Here is a 13,202-nt window from a genome sequence, read left to right as displayed (position 1 = left end):
TCCTCTTTGGAAGTACTGTAATAATATGAGGAGAGGAAAGGTGGCATCTTAGGTCAGCGGGGCACTTAAAACGAAAGCCTCTGCAGTGTCTAAGTTTAGAATCCCCCTTTTCCCCTGCAACTGTGAGGGCAAGAAAATTAACTTAAAAAATAATAATTTGAGATTCTCAGCGGAGGCTTTAAGATGCCACCTTCTCTCTCTTTCTGGAGTATGGACTTAATCTCTCTTTCGACCCTCTTCAGCCCTGCCTCTGAGCTCTCCGGCAGCTCGGCCGTCCTTCCCAACAGAGCAGATTGCAGCTATTCATGCATTCCAGCATAACAAGCCCCCATCTCGGCTCTGCCTATCCTCCCAGTAGAGCTGACGTCCTGAATGACTTATCACTCAGACAGAAAGAAGAGGGATAATGGGGAGGGGATGAGAATACACACACAGCCCTTGCCATGGGGCAGAAGAGGGTGGACACAGAGCTGCTGGCATAGAGGGAGTATGGGAGACCCTGGTATGGGAGGAGGAGGGAATGGGGGGCACACAGAACCTCTGGCTGGGGGGATATTGGGCGACAGGAGATGGATCACTTGATGATGACCTGTTCTGTTCACTCCCTCCGGGGCACCTGGCACTGGCCACTGTCGGGAGACAGGACACTGGGCTAGATGGACCCTTGGTCTGACCCGGTCTGGCTGTTCTTATGACCCTGTTATGGGGGGAATGGGAAATGGGGGACACAAGCCCCTGGCGTGAATGGGGAGAACAGGAGACAATGTTATGGGGGGACAGCCCTGGGGAGGAATGGGGGGTACACAGAGCCCCCGGGATGGTGGGGGGGGGAAGGAGAATGGGGGGCACACAGAGCCCCAGAGATGGGGGGGAAGAATGTGGGACATGCGGAGCCCCTGGTGTGATGCAGGGGGTGTAGGTCGCAGGGAGTGCCTGAAATAGGAAAGACCGTGCTGGGGAGGAACGGGGGGGGGCTGTCCAGAGACAGCACCCAGCTGGTGGAAGCCGTACCCCCCGTGCCCTGCTGGGTAAGGGGAGCCACCCCCGAGACACCCCGCACCCCACACCCTGGCGCAGCCCCCGGGAGACGGTGCAAGGGGTGACCCGGGGGGGGGCGGCCGGGTAGCTGTGGTGTGGGGCCACGGGGAGGCGGGGGACCCTCTGCTGCTGCCGTACTCGCGAGCGGCGGGAGGCCACGGGGATGGGCTGCAGCCCCCCGCCGCGCTAACGCGCTCGCCCACGTGGCGGCTGCTGGCACCCAGGGGGCGCGTGCGACGCTGCGGCCGCCTAGAACCCTGAGGCGCCCAAGGCCCGCCTCCGCCCCCAGCCCATTGGCTGCGGCCTGCCCCGCCTATCGCAAGAGCCGATTGGTTCCCTCCCCCCGCTTACCCTTTCCCCCCACCGCTGATTGGCTCAGCCGTGGCTTCTCAGGGCCTGGGGGGGAGGGGACATCGATCAAGGGGCAGCCGGAAGTGGTTGTGCTCGTGCCTCAGGTGGGGGGAGGGGCCTCAGCAGTGGAGCGCTTTTCCCGTGAGCCTTTGCGACTCGCCAGGTGGTTCCGTGGGTTCTCTCACTGGCTTAGGGGCTGGGAGCCCGGACTCCTGGGTTCTCTCTCCCTGGCGAGGGGGGCTGGGAGCTCGGACTCCTGGGTTCTCTCTCCCTGGCTTGGGGGCTGGGAGCCCGGACTCCTGGGTTCTCTCTCCCTGGCTTGGGGTGGGGGCTGGGAGCCCGGACTCCTGGGTTCTCTCTCCCTGGCTTGGGCGGGAGGGGGAGGCTGGGAGCCCGGACTCCTGGGTTCTCTCTCCCTGGCTTGGAGTGGGGGGGCTGGGAGCCCGGACTCCTGGGTTCTCTCTCCCTGGCTTGGAGTGGGGGGCTGGGAGCCCGGACTCCTGGGTTCTCTGCCTGACTGGTTACGGGTGGGGGAAGCCAGGACTCCTGGGTTCTGTTCCTAGCTCTGGGAGGGGGAGTGGAGTTCAGAGGTTAGTGTCCTGGGAGTCAGGACTCTTGGGTTCTGTTCTCGGCTCTGCCCGTTTGAACGCTTCCTCTCTCCCTGCCTCAGTTTCCCCGTACGTGAGGTGAGGATAACCCTGCCCATAAGCGGAGTGGGGATTGCAAGCGTTGGTCTATTCACGGTACTAAGGCCCTTGTGTGCTGTAGGCCGGTGGTTCTCAACCTTTCCAGACTTGACTTTCAGGAGTCAAGCCCGAGCCCCGCCACCTGGGGATCAAGCCTGAGATCTGCTGCCCGGGGCTGAAGCATGTAATGTAACTTTAAAGCTCCCTGTGGCATAGGGGCCTGGGCAGTTGTCCTGCTTGCCACCCCCTAATGCCAGCCGTGCACTTGCAACACCGCTAAACCCTGCCCTGTGACCCTTTTGGGAGGGGCGTGACTGCCAGGTTGAGAAACACTGATCCAGATGAGTTGACGTACCCCCTGGAAGATCTCTGTGTATCCCCAGGGGTATGTGTGCCCCTGGTTGAGAGCCACTGTTGCAGTGCCAGCTGTTCCTGTTGGAGCTCTCCCTGCAGCTTGGAGACCCTGATGGTCTCGCTTCTCTTTGCAGTGTGCGTTTGGCTAGCTCTCAGGTAGCTAATGGTGCCTCCTCTGCTTCCTTTCCATGGATCTGCAACGGTTCCAGGAGGGGGACCCCGAAGACTCGACCTTCCAGCCATCGCAGGCCCCTCCTTTGAGATGGAGGAGCCATGTGCCAAGATACTTGCGCTGGAGACGTTTCTTTTAGAGCAGGTAACCAGGCAGGGAACGTAGCTGGGAAGTGGCAATAGGGGGAACTGGGGGTTTTATCTGGTTGTTATGCACTGGTGCAAAACCCTAACGTTCATTTGAGAGAGATGAGATCGTCTGGTTTTACCCACTTAGTTGTTGGGGCATGTGTAAAAACCATGGGTCTTGAAAGGTGAGTTTGGGGTGGGAGGGGTTATTGAGCATTATAGCAGTGGCGATATGCCTGCAGGTTTCGCATCTGGTGTTCTGCTATGGTCTGGTGCCGCTTTGAGTTGGTGGGTCCTGGTCTGGGGGGAACATGCTCCTGATGATGACCTTAGCAAGGTTGGTGTGAAAGCCAGAAGAGAGGATTTGGCCAGGATTTCTTTCAGGTTGTGAACCTGTTGAGTATAGGTTGGAATTGTTTAATGTTACCCTGTAGGGGTTCCAGTATGGGCTGGTCGGTGACAACTAAGGAGTAGGGTGACCAGATAGCAAATGTGAAAAATCGGGACGGGGGTGGGGGGGGTAATAGGAGCCCATATAAAAAAAGCCCCAAATATCAGGACTGTCCCTATAAAATTGGGACATCTGGTCCCCCTACTAAGGGGGTACAGTTGGAGGGGGTTTTGTTCTGTATTGAAGCAGGTTCTCTTGGGATATTTGGGTGGCCTGTTCCAGGATACGATCTACTTCTCTGGTGGAGTGTCCTTGTTCGGTGCAGGTGGTTTTAAGTGTGTTAAGGTGTGTATCCTGGACTTCCTCCTTGGAGTTTATTCTGTGGTATCGGAGTGCCTCACTACAGAGAGAACAGATTTCTTGGTGTGTTTGAGGTGCTTACTGGATCTGTGAAGGCAAATGTGTTGATTCGTGGGTTTCTTGTAGAATAGATAGTTGTCTGTAGGGTTCCGTTGTTGAAGTGGATCTTGGCATTCGGGAAGTTGACACTGGTGCAGGAGTGTTCTACAGTTTGATGCTTGTGGGGTGGTTGTTGAAGTTGTGATGGAAATCTATGTGAGAGGTCAGGTCATCTGTCCAGAGGATGAAAATATTGATGTGTCACAGGTACATCATTGGTTTTGTGGTGCCTTTGTCCAGAAAATCTTCCTCACGGTGGCCCATGAAGACATTGGCATACTGGGGAGCCATCCTAGTATCCAGAGCTGTTCCCATGGTCTGGACAAAGTGGTGTTGAATGTAAAATGGTTAAGGGTGAGGATGATGTGGATGAGTTTGGCGATTGGGGTGGGTATCCCAGTGTTGTAGATATTTGAGGCAGGTGCCCATGCTGTTGTTGTGAGGGATTTTAGCGTGGAGGGAGGTGACACCCAAGGTGGCAAGGATGATGTTCTGAAGGTGGTGGTTAATGCTGTGGAGTTTCTGGAGGAAGTCGGTTGTGTCCTGGAGGAAGCTGGTCCTTTGTGTGGTGACTGGCTAGGGTCCTCGCAACAAATTTTTGGATGGCCTCAGAGTGTGGCCACCAAATCTTGCTGGTGGCTGCTCTGACAAATTTTCCTAAAATACTTTAGGAAAAACAAATATGCACATAAACAAGTCCAAATATTATTTATTTACATAGGGTGGGTTTATTTTGCAGACTCAATCATAAAAATAATGTACAGTTGGATTTTGGTGCCCTTAGCTCCTGCTGCCTCCCATGGCCCCCCACCCATCACCTCTGGCCCCAACTGCCTCCCTTCAGGCTCTCCATCATCCCCTGGGCCCCACTGCTCTCTTTCTCCTCCCCCCTCCCCTCCCCCCCGGCCCATTGCCCTGAGCTCCCTTCTGCAGCCTCACATCCCAGGCTCCCGTCCGCTCCTTGCCTCTTGACCATGGTGCCCAGGAAGGCCGGCCCTGCTGAAGCCCAGAGCCAGAGCCCCATGGTTGGACTGGGGTGGGGAAGCCCTGAGCCCTGCTATCCTGGGGGACTGAAGCCCAGAGCCCCGCAGCTGAAGCTTGGGGGGAGCTGAAGCATAGGGTCCCGTCACCCTGCGGGATTGAAGCCCAGAGCCTCCAGCTGAAGAGGGGGCAGAAGCCTGCGGTTGGAGCCCCTAGGCGCAGCAGGGAAGGGGCGCTGCTTTGACCCCCTCCCCCATCTCTGCCAAGGAGGCTGCTGTTGCTGCAGGAAAAACCCCTGGTGGCCACATGTGGCCACCGTGGCCGGATTTGAGAAACACTGGGCTTGAGGATGGTTTCTATGAGTTCAGTTATTCCTTTGGTAAGCGTGCCATGGCCAGGTACAATAGGCCTGCCTGGGTTCCCTTGTTTGTGTATCTTGGGAAGCAAGTAAAAGACCCGTGGGGCGGGTTTGTGGGGGACGAGGTTATCGAGTTTCTTCTGGAGTTGTTTGGAGAGGGATTTGATGATCTCCTTCAATTCCTGGGTGAATTGCAGTGTATCGGAGGCGTCCGTACAGCTACGGACCTGAAAATCAATCTGTAGGCCAGCAGTGGGGCAAGAAAGGAAGGATGGCCTTGGAGTGAAGGGGCTGGGCTGGGATTGCAGAGACAACAGGTGGATGTAACTGAGACCGGGATGGCCTACTACAGTGGGGATTTTGACCCAAAAGGGGGTCACAAGCCTATTGTAGGGGGGTAACGGTATTGCCACCTTACTTCTGCGCTGCCTTCAGAGCTGGGCAGGCAGAGAGCGGCGGCCGCTGGCCAGACATCTGTCTCTGAGGGCAGTTCCACCGGGTAACGGTGGCATGGTATGGGGGGGTTGTCAGAGCCTGAAATATTTTCAGAGCGGGTTCCAGCAAAAAAAAAAAAAAAAAAAGTGAGAACCCCTGGCCTAGTGACTAGAGTGTTAAACTAGTGCCCTGGAGACAGGGGGTCTATTCCCTGCTGTCACAGACTCCCTGTGGGATCTTATGCAAGTCGCTTCATCTCTCTGTGCCCCACATTCCCATCTATAACACAGAAATACTAATCCCCCGCTCCTCCCCATCCATTTAGTCTGAGAGCTCTTTCGGGCAGGGACTGTGTCTGGGCAGCACCTGGCCCCGATCTCGGCTGGTGCCTCTGGATACTGCTGTCCTGGACGTAATAACGTTAAGCTTCTCACTTGCCTTGCCCTGGAGGGAGGCCCCTTCTGTCGGTGCGAACAGAGTTCAGGCTGAGAGGTGTGTTCAGCCATTGGGTTCTCTGCTGACGTGGCCCACACCTTTGGGATGGGTGGGGGGAGTGGAAGGGCAATTTGCATGGAGCCTACTGGTGGTTTTGTGTAAGGGGCACCTGTCCTGCTGAGACCCAGCAAACTTGTTGCATGGAGTTTTGCAGGGGTGGCATATGGCTTAGTGGATAGAGCACTGCACTGGAGCTTGTTCCTGGCTTCTGTTCCTGGCTTGGCCACTGGCCTGCGGGGTGACCTTGGGCAAATCACGTCCCCTTTCTGTGCCTCAGTTTCCCAGTCTGTAAACTGAGCATAATGACACTGACCCCCTTTGTAAAGTGCTTTTGAGATCTACTGATGAATATCTGGTGGTGTTATTAGTATGTTTTAATTACAGGTTCCACCAACTGTCTATTATATTCCAAACTTCATCTCTGAGTCGGAGGAGGCCTATCTGCTGCACCAGGTACGTGAGATTCTCATTTGGGTTTATTATTCCCATGGCATGAGAAGCGAGTGTTGCGCTTGGCGGACGCTGCTCTTGCAGGGAGGAATTTCCTGCTGACTCGGATAAAAGCAGGGCAGTTTGTCCGTTAACTTCACTTCTCTGCAACGGAGATCTTGGTCCCAGACCCCGAGTGCACAGATGGACCCAGCTTTTGTAGATCTGGAATCCGCCCGACACTCCCCCTTCAATGTAGTAGGACCAGTAGGGATCTTAAGTTCATGATACATGTTATGGGAGCACCTTGAGGTGTCCCAACCAAGATCAGAGCCCCATTGTGCTGGGCGCTGCACAGACCCGGAGTGAGTGGCAGCTCTTGCCCCAAAGACCTTGCAGCCTCAGTCGGCAGGGTGGATTGTTGTGCCTATTTTATAGATATAGGCACGGAAGTGCCTTGCCTGTGGGATCTGTGGTGGAGACAGGAATTGAACCCGGATTTCTTGAGTCCCCACCAGGGTCTTAACCACAGGGCCGGCCTTTCTCTAAACATTCAGTTCTGGGCCCCATCACCCACTCCCTGTGCTTAAGGCCCATCCTTAATTTTCTGCTTCTGTTTCCCCCCGGGCTCCTTGGGTAGGCTCATTTAATGTGAAGCCCCTTGGTCATTAGCCTGGGCCCTGGTTCAATTCCTGCCTCTGCCACAGACTGCCTGTGAGGCCTTGGGTGGGTCACTTAGCCTCAGAGCCTCAGTTTCCCCTCGTGCCCTTTGTCTGCCTTGTCTATTTAGCTTATAAGCTCTGCCTGGCAGGGATGGTCTCTTTTTTTGTGCCTAGGCAGTGCCCGGCACAGTGTGGTGAGGGGTGTGGTTGGCATCCCTAGGCGCTAATGTAAATAATACTTTGTGCCTCTCTTACTGTTTCTCCGTAATGTTCTTCCCCTCTCAAGCAAAGCTTTCTGGCATCTCATCCCTTCCCTGCGTTCATCCCCTCAGGTTTATGCTGCCCCCAAACCCAAGTGGACCCAGCTGTCTGGAAGAAAGCTGCAGAACTGGGGTGAGTTCTCTCCGGCCCCATCGCTGGCTCCCAGGTGACCCCCCCACTGCACCAGGGACCGGTTAGTGCATGGGACTGGGGAATTTGCTCCCGCTGATGGTCTAGTCTGGGCTCAGCGCAGGATCCGTATGTGTCAGCTTTGTCCTTTAGAAGCCACGCAGAGCAGCCTGCATCAGGGAGGGAAGGAATGTCATTTGGCTGGTGAGTGACCTGGGCTGGCTGGCTGCAGGATTGAGGAGACAAGATCTCCTCAAACCCAGCGCCAGACCCTGCCTCAGTTTCCCCACTCTCATGCAAGGCCCCAGGCCAGCTCCCCATCAATGTTTGTTTTCAGTTCCTTTCCCCAAGGACATGTTTATTGTTCAAGGGCAGCTCGACATAGGTCAAGTCAGGTAACCCAGGCCCCTCCTAAGGTCTCGGGCTTTTGCTGATGTCTGGGCCATTGCTTTCCCCAGTCAGATCTTTCCTGTAACCTGTGTGGCTGAATCTGGATCTCCTGCAGAAACTTCTCCTCGTGTAAATGGGGCTTGATTAGTCACAGGTGGGAGCTAAGACCAGGTCCCTCCCTGGGACCCCATGACCCAGATTCCTCCACCGGTGGTTCTCCAAAGATGTCTCCGGCGTGCGTCCGTCCCTATCAACCTCACTGTGTGTCCAGGGTTTAATCAGCTTCCAGACAAAAGCACCTCTGGAGGGTGGTGGGAAATGATCCGCAGCCCTCCATGGGAAGCAGCAATGACTGAAGAGCAGCCAGTCGCATGGGCGTTTGCAGTGGGATGTAGCATCAAAGAGGATATAGTGATGGGGGGGGGGGGGGCGGCTGCATATACACCCCTAAATATGACTGAGCCGGGGAGCTGAGAGTCAGATCTGGGGTGAGCGGACCAAGGGATATTACTTAGCTTGTCAGCTCCTTGGGGCAGGGACTGTCTTTTTGTTCTGGGTTTGTACAGCACCTGACACAATGGGGGCTTGGTCCATGACTGGGGCACCACAGTGCTACTGTAATATACCTAATAAATATGCTAATTGCATTCAGTTCAGGGCACAAATTGGAAGGGAGTTCAGAGGAGAGCAGTAAAAATGATCCAGGGGCTGGAGCGCCTAAGTGACAACCAAGATGGGAAAACAGAGTGACCTAGAGGATAGAGCACTAATCAGGGACTTGGACACCTGTGTTCTATTCCTGGCTCTGCCTCTGGCCAGCTGGGTGACCGTGGGCAGGTCACTTTGCCTCTCTGTGCCTCAGTTTCCCCATCTGCAAATTGTATAAAGTGCTTTGAGATCTAGGGAGCTAGGGATTTGCTGGTTGCAGCTGCGAAAGAGGGAGAGGAATTGCTTAGGGTGGTATGGTGCTTAAACCAAGCCTGGTTGAACCCCTGGAGAAAGGCCTGTAGGGGTTGATCCAGCCCAGTGCTTTTCAGCCATGGATCTCCCAGCACTCTGAGCGAGATGGGACCAGCTGGATCTCTTTCATCGCCAGCTCCTCTCTGTATCCTCTGCCTCCCAGGAGGGCTGCCCCACCCAAAAGGGATGGTACTGGAGAAGCTGCCTGCCTGGCTGCAGAGCTATGCTGAGAAGATCTCCTCCCTCGGAGCATTTGGAGGGAAGCTGGCGAACCATGTGCTGGTGAACGAGTACCTCCCTGGGCAGGGGATCATGGTAACTACCCGTGGGCCAGCTGCTTCGTTACTCAACCTCAGGGTAGTTCCTGCACTTGGGGGGCAAGTGAAGAGGGGCAGACGCAGATCCCGACCTGATCAGAGGCTTGTCTATGGGAGCAAATCCTGTAACCATGGCAAATCCTGCTGGCTGGAGATTTCAGCGAGGCGGAGTCTAGATAGCCAAGACTAGGTTTTCCCAGGAGAGTGGTGGTTAGCGCTGGGGCGGCCTGGGAGTTGGGATTCCTGGGTTCTGTCCCCTGGCTCTGGGAAAGGAATTGGGCCTAGTGGTTAGAGCATGGGAGGGGGATGGCAGTCAGGACTTCTGGGTTCTGTCCCCAGCTCTGGGAGAAGAGTGGGGTCTAGTGGCTAGGCTGTGTGTCAGGACTCCCAGCTACCGACGTCTTCTCTTAATCCCAACACCTTTCGATAGCCCCGACCTCACTTCGAGAGAGCAGATTGCTTCGCCAGCCATGCCTGTATCTAGGGTGTGGCGTACCAGTGACATGCGAGCCTAGGGCATGTACTCCCCGTGCACGCTCCCGGCTTTGCCACGTGCGCTGGCTGCGAAGGTTGGCAACGTCAGGGAGGCATCTGCTCAGCAGCAGGGCCTGCGTGTGACGGGTTGGTCCACGTGTCCTCTGTGTGTAGAGACATTTCTTCCTGCGTTTCGTGCTGGGTACCGGAGAGGAGAGCTGGGGCAGTGAGTAAGTGCGTGGGGGCTCCTTCCCTTTTTAGTTTGACATCCCGGTTCCCTCTAGCCTCATGAAGATGGTCCTCTGTACTTCCCCACCGTCACCACCATCAGCCTGGGATCTCACACGCTGCTGGACTTCTACCATCCCGTCAGTAGGGGGCAGCATGCGGACAGTGAGCAGGTGAGCACAGAAGGAATTGCAAACAGAGCCCGGAGAATAACGGATTTGTTTTTTTTTTCCCTTTGGTTCCCATTGTGCCGGGAGCTGTACATTTTTATTGCTAATAGGTGTATTACGGTAGTGCCTAGGAGTCCCAGTCCTGGACCAGAAACCCGCATTGAACTGGGAGCTGTTCAAACCTGGAACAGAAAGGCAGCCCCTGCCCCAGTAGAACGCCCCTGCTTCCTGTAGAGGGTTGTGAGGGTAAATCCATTTCCGACTGTGAGGCGCTCAGCTGGTGCCCATCACTGTGGTATCTTAAGTACCTGAGCTGGACAGAGACTGTCTTTTTTTCACTCTGTGTGTTCAGTGCCGTGGGCACTGGAGCCCGATCGGCGGATTGGGATAACCAGTTCCTGCTCATTTTAATCTGAGGGCCAGATCTCTTGGGCAGCTTTAAAAATCTCTGCCGGAGGCACTACAGGGAAACCAATAACCCCAGTCGTGTTCCCTGCGGTGGGATCCCTGATGTGCACGAAGCTAGGCAGGGCTGGTCTGCATGCGGATTTTGTAGTGCTTTAATTTAACTCCATCCAGCTTAAAAACGACTACAGCAGTACACACATACACATCCCTGTTCCTTCTCTCTCTCTCACATACAGTTTATGGATGATGCACTTATAGGTGTGTATGCATGCACCCCCCGGCCCACCTTATCGTAGACTCACAGGACTGGAAGGAACCTTGAGAGGTCATCTAGTTCCGTCCCCTGCACTCATGGCAGGACTAAGTGTTATTTAGACCATCCCTGACAGGGGTTTGTCCAACCTGCTCTTAAAAATCTCCAGTGATGGAGATTTGACAACCTTCCTAGGCAATTTATTCCAGTGCTTCACCACCCTGACACCAACCTAAACCTCCCTGGCTGCAATTTAAGCCCATTGCTTCTTGCTCTGTCCTCGGAGGTTTAGATCAATTTTTCTCCCTCTTCCTTGTAACAGCATTTTATGTACTTGAAAATTGTTATCCTGTCCCCTCTGTCTTCTCTTTTCCAGACTAAACAAACTCAGTTTTTTCAATCTTCCCTCACAAGGTCTTTTCTAGACCTTGAATCATTTTTGTTGCTCTTCTCTGGACTTTCTGCAGTTTGTCCACATGGACATGGGTTCTGTCCCCAGCTCTGGGAGGGGAGTGATGTGTAGTAGTTAGAACATGTTGGGGCCTTGGAGGCCTGAGAATCAGGACTTCTGTTCCTAGCTCTGAGAAGGGAGTGGGGTCTAGTGGTTAGAGCTGGGGGGCGGGGCCTGAGAATAAGGACTCCTGGGTTCTGTTCCCCAGTCCTGCTGCTGACTTGCTGTGTGGTCTTAGGCAAAGCCCTGTTTGTGCCTCCATTTCCCCATCTGGAAGACGGGAGTGGTGCTGTCAACATCCGGGGGGGTTGTGTGGCTTAAACAACTAACATCCTTCAGGTGCTTTGAGATCCTCCCGTGGAAGCAGCTGCAGAAAGGGCCAGGTTTCGTTCTGAACGTGCACCGCTCTCCTTTCCCAGGTCCCCACGCCCCAGACAGAGGAGCAGCGCCACTTCCTGTCCCTGCTGCTGGAGCCGCGCAGCCTCCTGGTCCTGCGGGAGGACATGTACGTCCGTTACCTGCACGGGATCCGACCCGCCGCCTCTGACGCCGTCACGGAGAAAGTCGCCAACGTGGCGGCCTGCGGCGCGGTGCTCGGGGACGAGCTGCGCCGGGGAACCCGGGTGTCGCTCACCATCCGCCACGTCCCCAAGGTGCTGAAAACGGCCATTTTCCTGGGCAGGGGGAAGTGAGGGGAGAAGTTTGCTTCCCTCCTTCCCAGGCTTTTGCCGGAGAATGGTGCCGCGAAACGCGCAATCAACGAGGGGGTAGGGAGGCCCAGACGTGGAAGGCTGCAGAGACCCCATCCTGCGGCGCGCTGGGAGAGCGGGAAGAGCCAAGCCCTAGAGCGTCTCGCCCGCAGGGGAAGAGAAGAGCAGCCTCTGGGGTCATCTCTACGAAGGCGCAGAGCCTTGGACAGGAAGCAGTGTGATCTAGCGGTTAGAGCGAGAGGCCAGGGTATCAGGACTCCTGGGTTCTATTTCTGGCTCTGGGAGGGGAGTGGGGTCTATTGGCTAGAGCAGGGGATAGGAAGCCAGAAGGCCTGGCTGCCTACTCCCCACTTTTGTTGCTGCCTCACCATGCGACCTTAAGGGACTCTCCCCTCCACCTCCCAGTGCCTTAGTTTCCCTGGATGGGACATGGCAGGGGTTGCTATCCGTTGGTAAAGCACCCTGAGCACTTCAGCAGCGCACGGCAGGCTCGCCTGCTCCTACCTACATTCAAACACGTTCATTTAAACCGATAAACTCTAATAAAGGCAGGGGTGGGTCATTCCACCTCGCTGGGGGCTCCTTTCTGCTGTTTGAGGGATCTGTTACATATCTGTTTCTGAACTCTCTTGTGCCGCTGAGCCCGTTTCCCCGGGCTGAGATCTCGGCTCAGCCAGCTGCTGCCCCTGCCCCCCGTTCACACCGGCGCTCTCTGCCCCTGCCGTAGCCCTTGGGTGCGTAGTAGGTGAAACCGTGCATTTGATGAGGGGAGGGATTGGCCATTAACTGCTGCAGCTAAGGGCTTGTTAATCCACCTCCCATCAGTGATGCGCTTTCTAAGCTGGAGCCGATGGGGAACTGGAGTATGGAGCAGCCCGTACTCGGCAGTGGCTTGGAGCGCCTCCAGATGGACGGGAGGTGGATACCCAGTGGGGAATCCACCACAAAAACCAGGAATACCGGGAGAATCGGTGGCTGGAGGCTAATGGTATTTAGATGATTCTGAGCTTCGGGCACAGTCTTGGGAGCCAGGACTCCTGGGTTCTATTCCGGACTCTGGGAGGGGAGTGGGGTCTCGTGGTTAGAGCAGAAGGGGCTGAGAGTCAGGACCCCTGGGATCTATAAGCCCGGGTCTGAGAAAAGAGCATACTCAAAGTCCAGGAGTCAGGACGCCTGGGTTCTATGCCTGCCCCTGCCACTGAATCACTCTTGAGCATTGGGTGAGTCACATCGTTGCTGTGTGCCTCAGTTTCCCCGTCAGTAAAATGGGGAGAAATGTCATACATCCATCTCCCGGGGAGGTTATGAGGCTTCATTCACAAACATACTTGAAGCGCTGGGCTGCTCCGAGAGCCAGGTATGGAGGAGCCTGATCCCCAGCTGGCGTGAACAGGCCCTTGCTTCATTGGTGTCCATATGGATTTTCACCCCCCCCGGGAATCTGGCCTTTACCGCACGACTCTGACTTTCTTAATACCTTTGGAGGTGAGTGGCTAAGAGCACGTGTTGGCC

At 55.5% G+C, this 13,202-nt stretch overlaps 1 protein-coding gene across 4 annotated transcripts; it reads left to right on the top strand.

Annotated features, from left to right (window-relative positions):
• The first annotated feature begins 1,455 nt into the window (after positions 1-1,455).
• Positions 1,456-12,275, top strand: ALKBH6 (alkB homolog 6). Of its 4 annotated transcripts, none has more exons than XM_043534860.1 (7): positions 1,456-1,552; positions 2,639-2,745; positions 6,233-6,301; positions 7,272-7,332; positions 8,843-8,994; positions 9,755-9,871; positions 11,400-12,275. In XM_043534860.1, exons 2-7 carry the CDS (start codon positions 2,692-2,694, stop codon positions 11,670-11,672), a joined length of 726 nt encoding a protein of 241 aa, XP_043390795.1. In that variant the 5' UTR covers positions 1,456-1,552; positions 2,639-2,691; the 3' UTR covers positions 11,673-12,275. The 4 variants fall into 4 exon arrangements, with proteins under 4 accessions (XP_043390795.1, XP_027687001.1, XP_043390796.1 ...); XM_043534861.1 differs by lacking the exon at positions 1,456-1,552 and adding an exon at positions 1,556-1,619; XM_043534862.1 differs by lacking the exon at positions 1,456-1,552 and adding an exon at positions 1,654-2,075.
• The last annotated feature ends 927 nt before the right edge of the window (positions 12,276-13,202 follow it).

This window comes from Chelonia mydas, chromosome 23, assembly GCF_015237465.2.
Source record: "Chelonia mydas isolate rCheMyd1 chromosome 23, rCheMyd1.pri.v2, whole genome shotgun sequence".
NCBI lineage: Eukaryota > Metazoa > Chordata > Testudines > Cheloniidae > Chelonia > Chelonia mydas.
The sequence above is the reverse complement of the archived record's forward strand: the minus strand, read 5'-3'. Positions and strand labels throughout refer to the sequence as shown.

Bases quoted from the DNA above. Each gene is read 5' to 3' on its own strand.
- ALKBH6 (XM_027831200.3), top strand. From the start codon at position 2,593: ATGGTGCCTCCTCTGCTTCCTTTCCATGGATCTGCAACGGTTCCAGGA. The intron at 2,746-6,232 runs GTAACCAGGCAG...TTTTAATTACAG, and splicing joins AGACGTTTCTTTTAGAGCAG to GTTCCACCAACTGTCTATTA. The intron at 6,302-7,271 runs GTACGTGAGATT...TCATCCCCTCAG, and splicing joins AGGCCTATCTGCTGCACCAG to GTTTATGCTGCCCCCAAACC.